Source organism: Thunnus thynnus, chromosome 8, assembly GCF_963924715.1.
Source record: "Thunnus thynnus chromosome 8, fThuThy2.1, whole genome shotgun sequence".
NCBI lineage: Eukaryota > Metazoa > Chordata > Actinopteri > Scombriformes > Scombridae > Thunnus > Thunnus thynnus.
In genome coordinates, this window is record NC_089524.1 from 5,715,141 (window position 1) to 5,728,125 (window position 12,985).

General features: G+C 42.3%; 1 protein-coding gene across 1 annotated transcript; it reads right to left on the bottom strand.

Annotated features, from left to right (window-relative positions):
• Positions 1–7,125: 7,125 nt before the first annotated feature.
• Positions 7,126–11,984, bottom strand: foxf2b (forkhead box F2b). The gene is made up of 2 exons (XM_067596212.1): positions 10,434–11,984; positions 7,126–8,430 (listed from the first exon to the last, which is right to left on the bottom strand). Exons 1-2 carry the CDS (start codon positions 11,407–11,409, stop codon positions 8,258–8,260), a joined length of 1,149 nt encoding a protein of 382 aa, XP_067452313.1. The 5' UTR covers positions 11,410–11,984; the 3' UTR covers positions 7,126–8,257.
• Between the last annotated feature and the right edge of the window lie 1,001 nt (positions 11,985–12,985).

Sequence of the window (12,985 nt, forward strand, 5' to 3'; positions counted from 1 at the left end):
GGATGATGCTATGTCCATGTTTTCTCTTTTTTTCAAGAGGCTAGGCCCTTCTTGTTTTACACTTCAATGTATGTATATGGAATGTTTGGCTGCTCCCCTGGTCCAATCCATCTTCTGCTGCTCCCCTGGTCTGGTCCGTTGGCTCTGGGGGATCCCACCCACCATGCACAGCATCTCTGAGCACTGATTTCTCACTCGGGGGACTCCATGGAGCATCGCGTGAGCCTCCCTCAGCTAGCATTCAGACTAACAAACTAACCTGGCACACAGCCCTTATAACAGAGCCGGGCTTGTGGGGAGCTGAGCGGGGGTCGGTGCTGATGCTCGGTAGTTAAAACACGTCTGTATGAATACTTTGTCTTGGTTATATGTTTAAACTCTCCCATGTCACCACACAGCTGAGCAGGTTGCCATTTAACCTGTGAAATAAAGTAGTTTTCCACCAATTATACAATCTAAAGGTGCGTCCAGCCAGACTCCATTTATAAATCCCAGGTTTAAGGGGACTCGGCTGATATTTGGACATCGGACATTCCACCAGAAGACTATCCCACCACTGCCACCAGTGTGAGCAACATGGGTGTGTGAGAAGGAATAAATCAGTCCAATATGTTCTGAGTTTTCCTCATAATTTTAGTCAAGTCCAAATATCACTCAGTCAAGCCATCGCACTTATTTCCGATTACCAGTCAACTCCCCACTCTCTTTTTCTTTCTCTACTCATTCTCAACTCCACAAAACCATCTGCTGTCTGAACAGTGCTGCCAAGTAGTTGACACTAGAATATCAACCAAACGCTGCAATCACCAAACACATGCAGACAAGATGACAGGCAACAATTCAATAAGAACACAGTAAACACATGTTTAAACTTAGGCTATGTTTACACAACTTCACTCTTACGCTAGTATAAAGCCTTTTGTGTCTCCAGAAGGAGCTGCGTGAAATTTGATAAATCACATCAAATGATGTCACTTGAGTCAGCATCAATTGGGGCTGAAGACTACAAGTTTGAAAATGAAAGAAATCTGGGGGTGTGGACTTAGAAAGTAGTGAGGATACCAGACCTCTGTAGCTGCTCCTCATCCCTGTTGGAGGCTAGCAGCTCCAGGCTACATTAGCTGCTACTAGCATAACACACCCAAATCTCAAACAAACTGTCAGCGGTTGAGTTGCATTGTGGGTAATGTAGGCACCAGGTTTTGACAAGGAAGAAGAATGCATGAAATAAAAAAAAGACAATATCTCTGGTTCTGCCGCATTGATTACGATCCTTTTTTTAACTGTCCACCATTAGTCAGACAGTGTTAAGAGTGCAGTGCTCTTTTAATAAGCTTGTTTTTTTTTTATCATTTATTGTAACAGAGTTGTCTCACCCTCCAAAAAAATTGAAACCCTGGCAAACACTAGGAATTGGCCAGATGTATGAGGATATGCTGTAGCAGGCTATCAAACTCAGTGCCCATTTCCTGCTCTTCATCAACCTTGGTACTGGCATCTCATTAGATCCACTCACATGATACTGCAGACTAGAGCAGGGGTTCTCAACCTTTTGTAACTTAAGGCCCACATCTGATTGTTAAAAAAATTTCCAAGGTCCACCTTCCCAAATAAATGAAAAAAACATGACAGGACAATAGAACTGGTCTGTAAACATGTGTTATGCCACTGTCAGCTGTAATGACCAAAATAAATATTCTGTTTACCCACAGTGAGACATTTGGGCTTACTTTTGGGAAATAATGAGATCAAGTCGTGGTGAGATGGGTGAATGACTGACATGCAGATTACCATTCCAACTTGCTTTCAGATTTGTTCCTTGCCACAATCACAATGGAAACCCCTGACTCACATAAATAGGTGGTGGTGAAAGGCAACAGAAATTTGATTGTCCATTTTGACAAAGAGGGATATTGACTGGCAGCCAGTATCCACAATGAAGCAAGGTCATCTTGTGTGAGCTGAAGCTTCAGGCTGCTGTCTGCTGATAGTTCCATCAGTTCATTTTCCAACACAGTGGATAGAGTCAGTCGTCTAAAGCAGGATCCACAGAGACAGCTAGATAGCTAACAGTGTCAAAACACGTTTGCCTCTACCTGATGATGTGTTGTGATTGACGTGGTGATATTAAAATTGAACTGGTCATTGAAATTATGCCTTTTATTTTGATGTTTTTTATTTATATGAATTCTTGAGCACATTTAGATACAAAAATAATAATAATAACTAGCTTTGTAAACTTTTTTAATTACCAGAAAAAATCATTTTAACCATTTGGCAGCAACACTGCCTCCGTGCGGCCCACTAGATGGTGCTTTGAGGCCCACTGTTTGAGAAAGGCTGGTCTAGAGGACACCATTTCAGAATTCCAGCTTTGGGAGCCTAATCAGGTGGCAAACGTGTTCAACTTTAAAGCCTCTTAACTGGAAATGAAACACTATATTATGGAATGGAGCAGTTGAAGGAGACACTCCAAAAGAGAGGCCTACTCAGGCTTCAGAGGAGAGTCGGGAACCACCCTGCACCTAAAACTTCCATATTATGCAGAAAAAGCAAGCTGCTAATGATTCTTCTTCTTCTTCCTTTGTTTGCATAGTGGGCTAAAACCAACATGAAGGGTGCATGCTGCCATCTACTGTATAAAGTGTGTAACATCATAACTTTCTATTTAATTTGTCTCCTGCAACCTGTTAAGACCTCACTTCCTTCCAGTTTCTTACTCTCAAACTACCTTTTTGTGCTTTCACAAATCACAGGAAGAAACTTTAAAGCCCTGTCCACGCTCTCATTGGAGGAGGAGGAGGAGAAGAGGAGGAGATTAAGGTAACATCAGTTCTTCAAGCAAAGCAACAGGAAATCCTGTGGTAACACTGAAACTCACACACAACCACAGTGTCTAACCTAACAACCCAACAACCTGACCATTTTATCAGAAATGCTTGCAAATGATCAGGGTATGCCTGACTGACAACCACTGGTGATGATTCTAACCTGCAGTCAGTCACACTACAAACTTATGTTTTAACCATACAAGCAGCAAGAATCTTAGGACTGCAATGTTGGTTGGTCAGTTTGTCTGTTCAACACTCCGAAATGAAATATTTTAGCAACTTTTTGATGTATTCATTGGCATTAAATTTGTTTCAGACATTCATTGATCTCCAGAGTTAACATGTCAACATGCTAATGTGAGCAACCTATTCACATATTAACATGCTAAATGTTATCTGCTACCACATTAGCATTTTAACATGACATAATGATAACCACTGTCACTGTGACAACTGTTAAAATGCTTGCTTTGACATGCTAACATGCTGACATTCTTCTTCTTCTCCTTGTGTTTAAACAAATAACCATATTTGATGTTTGATGTTGATGATGTTAGCATGCTAGCCGTAACGTTAGCATTCAATTCAAGGCATGCTTGAGCCTAAATTCAGCTTAAACTGTTTAAATTTGAACCATTGTTAACAAAGCTTAGTCTGACAAGCTGAACCTGACATGTATGAAATGTACAGAGAATAAATCCTTTGATTTAAATAATTTGGCCTTTCCTCAGCTTTACATCTTTTGCCCGATCAGTGATAATGATCCAAATGTAATGAACATTAACCGCATGGCACTACTAGTGTTTCATAAGACTTATCACTAACCAGTACCAAGATGTCAGAGTTAGACTGAATTGGGTAAGTGTAGTCCCATCTCAGATCTTTATAAACCCTCATATTTAAAATGTTTGACTCCTGTGCACTGGCGCCGTAATAGGGGGGACAGCAAACTTTTTGTCCCCCCACTTTCAGTTAATAAAGTGTCCTACTTTATTACCTGTAGCCTACTCTAACATGTAGGATCTGTATATCCAATCATAATCAGAACACAGACAACCGTGAATATTGTGGCTTCCAGTTCAGACATAATCTGACCACCAAATACAACATTGGTCTCTATTTATATGATAGAGCAACGACCAGTGCAAGCAGCACATTGACAGTAATTTTCCTGACCTTGACATTTGCTTTGCCCGTCTGAGTGGTATTGTGGTGCCTCGCGCTGCATGCACAGTGAACTGGCAGGAGGAGACGTTCAAATAGGCAGCACGAAGCGAGTTGTTGGTGTTTTTGTGGAAAATGGGTCTTACACTTCTCAGAACCACATCTGTTTCTGGAGCAAAGTCACTCCGCTGCCACTTTTTGGAGATTTTATCAACAAAAGCAAAGTAAATATTTGCTGTAAATGTGCTGAAATAATGGATTAATGCTTGAAATAATAAGATTTACAGTTAAACACTCTCCAACCAAAATTGGCACAGAAAATAGCGTTTAATGTGAAAATGACACCATGCTTCTGCAGAACACACTCTCACACACACACACACACACACACACACACTTCTAAACACATCACACTGGTCGGTTAAAAGATACTACAAGTTCCCAAAGGTCCACATTCTGGGAGGCTCCAGGTTACAGGTCATTATGTTCCGGTAATGGAAAAAAAACACCAAAAGACTGGCAGTGTGGAAGACATTTATCCTCAGTGAAGAAATCTGAGGTTTCCTTTGAAAGACAGCAGTGTCAGTCGGTCAGTTGGTCCATGCATTTGTCTTTCTGTCCGACACATTCACCCATTAAAATGTAACATAAAAACTAACGCCTGGATTTCAACATCTCCTGCGGTTCTGAATGATTCCTAATGATCCACCCTGATCTTCCCTGTAACTTCACTGCCAGGCCAAAGTTTCTTTTAAAGATCTCCTCCACACATGTTTTAAGACAGAAAAGACGCCTTAAATAATAATTGGTTCCTTATGTTTTTCCACAAAAAAAGTTTAGTTAATCAGTTTAATTACATATAAAATCCAGAATCTATGAATATGCAAATAATTTTTTGTCTTAAAAGTTTAACCACTGGACACAAGATGTTTTCTACTTCACTATAAAGTCAGTGTTTTTGCACTGGAGGCTTCAAATTTCCACATCACACTAAGTTACATACTGAACCATGATTTGTCACAAATCATGCTCAAACATTCACATATTAAACTCAGGTATAAGGTGAATATAGAGAAACTTTCCCCCTTCAGCAGATGAATGAAAAAACAGCCTTAAAGTGTCAAATGACAATGAAGCTCAAACATCCAAGTCAAGTAGCAACGAGCAAATCACATTTTTGAGTTGAGGAGGCTTTTAACCAGTATCTAAATATTTTTGACATTTTATGCGTAGTCAGTAATCTGCACTCGAATGTATTGTTTTCTTTGCACTGCTCAATTTGGGAAATGTCAGTGCACCAGACGAGGGCACTGAAGTGTCACTGTGAGTTTATTTTCCTTTATCCTGATGTATCTTCCTAACACAGTTTTATTATCTTAGGCTTAAATAGAGAGTTGTAAGCAAAGCAAGATTACCAACCTGGCAAATTACCCCGGAGTACTTAGTGTAAAATAGGGCAAATGCAACTGTATACCTCACAACATGCTACCATTGCAGTCTCATCCACTAGATGGCACTGTACTCCACTATATTGAAATTTCAGCACTCCTCCAAAAAATCTTGTCATGGAAAATCCAGCAGCCGCAAGGCCACTTATGTGTGACTTTTCATCATGAAGGGTTGTGTTTAGGAAATTAGAAAGGAATCTGTTCTCTAGTCAAATATATTCTTTTTGATATGCGACTGCTGATGCTTTCCTCCCCCTCCTTCTCCATTCCACGTATGAAAACCCCAAACGTTAACAATCCCATATGATATATCTTGTACCCCAGAAATGTTCAAAGCACCAGAGAGACGCCACTTCAGTGAGACCAACATGATTCAGTCTGTCCCTCACCCGCAATGTGTTTCTGACAGCTACTCTGGATCTGAAGCGGCGTGCTTACAAGCAGATTACAAAGAACGTCAAGCAATGTATAAAGATCTGCTGTGACAGATCGTTCCTAATTCTCTGCATCAAAACATGGGCGCTCAGAGGAATTTCTTGCATGTGAAATGTCTTGTCACATGTGAGATGTAAATTGTGAAAACATGAATGTGATTTGTGTGCTTTAAAGTCTTTAAAACGGTCGAATTTGTTCTGAAATTCAGAAAATACTAGAGAACATTTTAGAAAAGCACTGTTTTAACACTAGAAACACACACAGAGGTAACAGATATTAAACAGCCCAGCGTAGACATTTTCTCATTTGACAGGCAAAACAGTGAATCCAAAGAGTATTTTAAGACTGATGATGTCAGTGGCCTAATAAGGAACCGCTACTGCCAAATCTATCTGCATACGTGTTGGAGTCACGAGGGATGCTGTACAGTATTTGATTCATGACCAAAAGCCATGTAGACACAAGTGCAGCCGCCCAAGTCTGCACTCTGTTTGTGTGACGAGGCAGCAGCTCCCTCCGAGTCTGATCTGTTTACCGCACTCTAAAAATACCACGTTGTTGCATTTCCACAGACGTGGGCCCTGTTGTTTCATTTGTTTATATGGCGTCCTCAAAAGTTGGCAACCATGAATGTCCACATGTAAAGGAGGATGCAAAAGACTTTCAGCTGCAAAGACAGGCGGGAGGTGGCCGTACAAATGTACAGAATGTGGAAATATTTGAGTTGAGAAATATCAGATATTTCTAAGAAGCTCAAAATCATTTTACACTGTAATCTAACTTTTGACCCCTTCCGTCCTCACACCATCAGTCTGCCAATGTTTCTACTTTCATGATCAGCCTGTGTAGCTTTTTTATGTTGCTTTGTTTGTGCCGCAGACAAAAATCAGTGCAGAAGTAATCCTGTTTCTTTGTATCCAACCACGTATCAACACCCCAACGGTGGAAAGTAACTAAGTATATTTACAAAAATAAAGCACAGAAGCACAATATTATGACGTGCTTGTACTTCACTTGAGTATTTCACTGCATTTTACGTAATTTTGAACTTTTTACTTCACTGTATTTATTTGTTACGAGTCAAACAAATGATCAGCGTATAAAATGTGAATCATAGTTTTAGATTAAACTGCCCAACGGGATATAAAGGAACTGCACTTTCACCATATATAACACTGAAATGCTGTTTACATGCTAATCCGTCCATATAGTGATATTTATAATAATATAACACTAATAGGGGCCATTCTGCTGCATCTCGAGTACTTTTGATTCTTTAGATGCAATTTGCTGATAATACTTTTACTCTCAATTCAAAATGCATGACTTTTACTTATAATAGGGTATTTTTATATAGTTGCAACAGCACTTTTACTTAAGTAAAGGATCTGAATACTTCTTTCCACCACTGCAACACACTTATTATAATCACAACTGCATACCAAACTTCACATTTAACTCACTTAGAAAATAATAAAAAAAAAGATCCTCTCTCAGTGAGTTTATCATCAGTCGTAAAAGTTTTCTTTAACTGTAAAATAAGATTGGACGCAGCTGTTTTCGATGCAGCTCTCATGAGCATTGTTGTCATATTGTTTATATGCATTTGCTATTGAATGTTTGCCAGACTGACATTCATTTAGAGAATAATACCTGACCATAGTGGACACGTGTAAAACGGCCAGATGTAAAGATTGCATTATATAACAGTGTTTTTTTTCTGCAGTATGCAAGCTCACTATTGCACCATTTGAATGCAGTTTAAATAGGTATGAATGGATATGAAAAGACAGAGGTCTATAAGGATGTAGCCTAAAATATATATCAGCTTTATTGAAACCTTTTACAAGACAAAACGTTGGCAAAGGGTTATACAATAAGTGCAAGATTTGTTGCAGTTCATGTTAGCCTAAAGCGTCGTGTGTGTAGTTACTAAGATAGAACATAGTTACATAGAATATAATTTGTTTGCACTGTTATAAGAGCAAACGCATTAAAAAAGTAGTGTTTATGAAGCTTCTTTTGAAGAAGAAAACGCTTGTCAGGTTGGGTTGATATAGGCAAAGTGGTTTTTAAAAGGCCTCTGGGGTTTCTTCATTCATTTTCCTTCAATGCATATTATTTCAAGTCCAACCAAAAAAAAAAAAAAGCTACTTCGGCTGCAAGTTGGAGGCAAACGCGTGAAAGCGGACACGGCGATACATCCTGGTATAAATCCTCCAAAAGATAAAAAAAAAATCAAAATTGTCCACTTGGTTTTATTTTATTTATATTTTTTTTTTGGTGTGTTTGTTTTTTTTGTTTTTTTGCTCATGTGACGGACCTACAGTTTCACTGTGACCGTCCACGGTGACAGGGGGAGGGGGGGGGGGAGAGAGCTCACATCACGCAGGGTTTGATGTCCTGACAGACGCTCTGGGGATGGTGATGGTGGTGATGGTGATAGTAGGATCCGCCAGCCGAAGGGTGGAAGGAGGAGATGCCGTTAAAGTTCAACACAAAATCTTTCCTGTCGCACACGGAGGAATGGCTCTGATAACGCGGAATTCCCACTGTAAAAAGAGAAAGAGAGAGAGAGCGAGAGAGAGAGAGAGAGGGGGGAAATTAAATATGCGCAAATAAACAGGTGGATACTTCTCCATTATGGGATGTTGTTTTTTAAGCATCTTAAACTTTTCTGTGCAATTATTCTACACGAAAACAATATGGCAGGTAAAGAGTTTGTGTTTTGACCAGATATCAGTGTTATAAGCTACATGTTAAATATCTTCAATGTAAAAAATTAAAAGTTTTTTTGGGGGGGAAAGAGAACGAAAACAGCAATATTAGTTTTCAGTTTTAATTTTAATATTTTTTTCATCTTAATTTCGTGAATAAAAACAAAAATGCCCCAAAATTCGCCTGATTCTGTCACATGTGTTACTTTAAAATGTATTAAATTGACTGCTGAGGCCTCATTTTACACAAATTATTAGTTTATAAAAAATATAAAGATCATCTAAGCTACCTCTACCCTTCACATATTAATTAGTGGTTAGGCCTACGTAAATAGATTATTTTTTCTTTATATAAACCACTAAAGCAGAAATAACTTTATTTTTTAAATATGTTTTGGATTTTCGCCTCCTTTACACCTTCCACGAGCTCATCCTCCTTCTAATTAGTATTTTTAAATGCAAATAAAAAATGAATTTAATGCTTTTTTTTTTGGAACAGATTTATAAGCAATAACAATAATGTGAGTAATGGGTCATTTTCCTCCTGGAGAACACCAAAGTTGCACGAATATTTAAATCAGATTCAGTGACCGTCATTTGTGTCTGTAAGTGAGCCTCTATTTCCAGAGACAGAAAAATAAATGGGGAGGTTGTGGCTTCGTCAAGGTCATAAGGACTCCAGATGTGACCGTGTTTTTCAGGGGAGGGGAAGACAGCAGGCTTTATCCTCCGGGCCACAGCTCGGCTGCCCTGCGCCCGTTTTCACAGACAACACAAGCCTCTCTCTGACTGACAGTACTGTTACCAGCTTCCCCCGATACTGTAACAGTCTTAACACGTTTAACCTGCGCACAGGCTCAATTAAGACGCTGCGTAAAGTTTAACGAGGCCTTCCGTCTCTTGTGGATACGCGGTGGTTGAAATCCTCGCCGGTGTGGTCCGACCTGCACAGTCTTTGTTTGGTTAACCTCTGAGACCCCCTTTCGGGCTCCAGCATGGATTACTCGCCTGGGTGAAATCCCCAGACTTTAGTAAAGCCTCAGAGTGTTATGTTTAAGTAAATGAGCATGAACTAGGGAGGTGAATTAAGAGCGCGATCAGAAAAATAGCTGTTTTATTCTTAATCTCGCCTATTAATTAGGCGGAATATCCTGTGTACAGTCTGATAGAGATGTGAGTTAAAACATCCTGCAGACTGTGGATGAAACCTGCTTATATCACACGTTAAATAACAGTTACAATCTGAATTATTTAGTGGCCTGAAAATCATTTTTGAAATCTTGGAAAGCTTAGGCCACTGAATGGGGCTTAGGTGGGTTCTATTATGCAACCAAGTGTTCAATGCAATAACTTGAATATTCAATAAAGTTGGTAAAACAGCTCTTAAAATAGTTTGTCACAATCAAGTGTTGAGCTTAGACGGAAATAATGAAGGAGAAATAAAATTAAACATTATAATTAAAACTGACTGAGCTGAAATTTAGTTTTTGTTAGTCGTCTCGCATGAATGTGTAAAGTCTCCTTTTGCACTATTTGTCCGTTCAAATGAACACGACAATCCCGAGTTGAAAAAAAGTAGTTATATTTATAAAATATAAGTTTTCGTAATTGAATTTTCACCTCTTTAAAACACCTGAAAATGATCACAGGCCTCTTCTGCAGACAGAAACTATTATGTTGCATAATGTTTAGGCCTGTCTTGCAGATAAGGAAGAGATGATGTGATTATTATTATTATAATTATTATTATTATGTGTTTTTGATTCATTTAGTTTTGTCATAATTCCTAAAGATATTAGATGAGGTTCATCGCTGAGCCGTGAGTGAGTTTGTGGTACCTGATATGTCGGTAGAGTGGCTGTCCCTGCCGTTCTGGTGAAGATAGCTCTGCTCCAGGGAGTAAGGCGACATGCCGGAGTGTAAACCAGAGGATGCGGGGCTGCTGGAGGCTAGAGGCTGCTGTTTGATATAGGGGGACCCGCCGGAGGACGCCCAATGTGCGGATGTACTGGCGTACGGGGAGTGGCCGTCCAGCGCGCTGGCCATGGCTGGAGAGGATGGTACGGGGCTGCTGCTGCTGTCCGGTCCGTACTCCCCGTTAGGCGGCACGGGACAGCTCGCCATGTATGTGGAGCCAGGGCTCGGAGACATGTGGGGTACGTGGTGACCGCCGCTCAGCCCGTCGTATCCACCGGCCATTGAATTGCTCATCATGTCCAAGTTGTAGCTGTTGCTGTGACAGGCGAGGGACGCGGATGGAGCCTGGAAGTCAAAACTCTGCGGCAGAATGGAGGTGCCGAAGCCTATGCCGTTCATCATCCGATACATGGGCTTCAGAGCTTGACATTTTCTTCTAAAGCCTCTGGGTCTGCGACGAAACGAGCCCTCCTCGAACATGAACTCACTGCCCGGATCGATGGTCCAGTAGTGGCCTTTCCCCGGCCTGCCCAGTCCTTTGGGCAGCTTGATGAAGCACTCGTTGAGCGAAAGATTATGCCGGACTGAGTTCTTCCAGCCCTGATATGAGCCCCTGAAGAATGGGAAGCGAGCCTGGAGGAACTGGTAAATCTCACTGAGTGTCAGCCGTTTGGTGGGAGAGCTCTGTATTGCCATAACGATGAGAGCAATGTAGGAGTACGGCGGCTTTTCCGGTCGCCGTAAACCGGAGCTCGTCTTCTTTCCTTTGGCGGCGGTGGACGAGCTTTCTGTGGCGGCTTGTGGGCTCAGCATGGCGGGGTGCAAGACGCCGGACGCCGGGCTGGATCTCAGAGGAGGCGGAGGGTCCAGCTGCTGCTGAGGGGTCTCGGTCGTCATGTCAGCTCTGACGTACGACTGGCGTAGAGAGGAGAGAGGGAGGGAGAAAAGACGGGCCGTGAGATGTCTGAACAGAGAAATATGTCGGGATCCAGCGGTCAGTGTCCTTGCAAGTGAGCGTTACACCGCCAGTGGTCCTCAGAATCCCAGCGCAAAATGGAGAAAAATCTGTCTCCAGTTACGCACGACTCTCCCGTTACGCACGGTACTCCCTTGACGCATGCAGAACGCACGGCGGGTACGCACTGTCAGAGAGAGGAAGAGGAAGAGAGAGTGGGGGGAGCTGGTTATCCACAGGAGACTGAGTGTCCAGGGCTTTAGCTCGACACAGGGGCTCCACTGGGTGTCACAGCGGTGCTAAGTGGTGCTGTGTGGCGCACCGGGTGGCCATCGACCGCCTTAATGATCCCTCAAGTGGAAGAAACCCGAAAACCCCTCGACGTATTGCGCGCAACAGTACAGCCAAACAAAGCTCGACCACCTATCATTTCATAAATCTTTTCTTCCCTCTGCGAAAGCCCCCCACCTCTTCTCCTCATCCGCACTCTGCGCCTGCAAATCTCCCTGAAATCAGTGACGAATAGAGCCACCCCCCCCCCCCCCCCCCCCCCCCTTCTCCTCCACCTCCTCCTCCTCCTCCTCCTCCTCCTCCTCCTGCCAGATCTGGCCCAAGTCCACTTACCATTCTCAGCAGCGTTAAAGCTCCACATTCTCTCCTTTCCCCGTCTCCTTTCTTCCCCTCCCTCCCACCTCTCTCCAGTTAGGACTACACGCAATTAAGCCATCTATCAAACCTCCCCCAGACATCCCAATCAACAGCGCCACACGCCAGCCGCACAAGTTAAAAAACGAGCTTCACCCCCCCCCCTCCTCCACCCCCCCCTCCACTCACTCCTGCATGTATGAAGTCGTGATTTCAGCCCCATGTGCCACAGAACATACATTTTCCTGACACAAATAAACCTCCACAATATGTGCAAAACTTACAGCCTGCACTTGAAACCATGATTCACAAAAAACATTCACTCAGGCCTACATGGTATCTACAGCAGATAATACCCAAAATGCATCGTGGTCAAGCAATAATAAAAAGAAAGCACCATCTTGCATTATTTGTATTATTTTGCTCATAATTTCCTCCCCAAACTGGTCCAGAGGATAACAAAAACAAACTGTCGCGGTGCCGGACTGGGGCGAGGAGTGTGAGAGATGGAGAGGTGGTGGTCTTTGCCGTGCGTGTGTAAGCGGGGGGTTGCTCTGAGTAAATGACTTTGACATGAGTGGAAGCAGGCTTTTTCCATCAAGCGCGGCCCTGGATACCACACACAGCGAGCCAGTGTCAGCTTACCGCCCCGGGCCAGAGTCGGTCCCATGGGCCCCCACGTTCATTAGAGAGAGAAAAGCGAAATTAGGCGAGCGGGCGTCGACAGTTTCCTCTCCTATGGAGACATCACACACAGATTTGTCCAACACGATGGAGTTATATATCCCATAAAGGTAATATCAACATCCGTGTTGCGACGGAGCCGAGATCACTGGGCTTTGAAGAAGAAAAAGCTTTCTGGATGTCCCACAG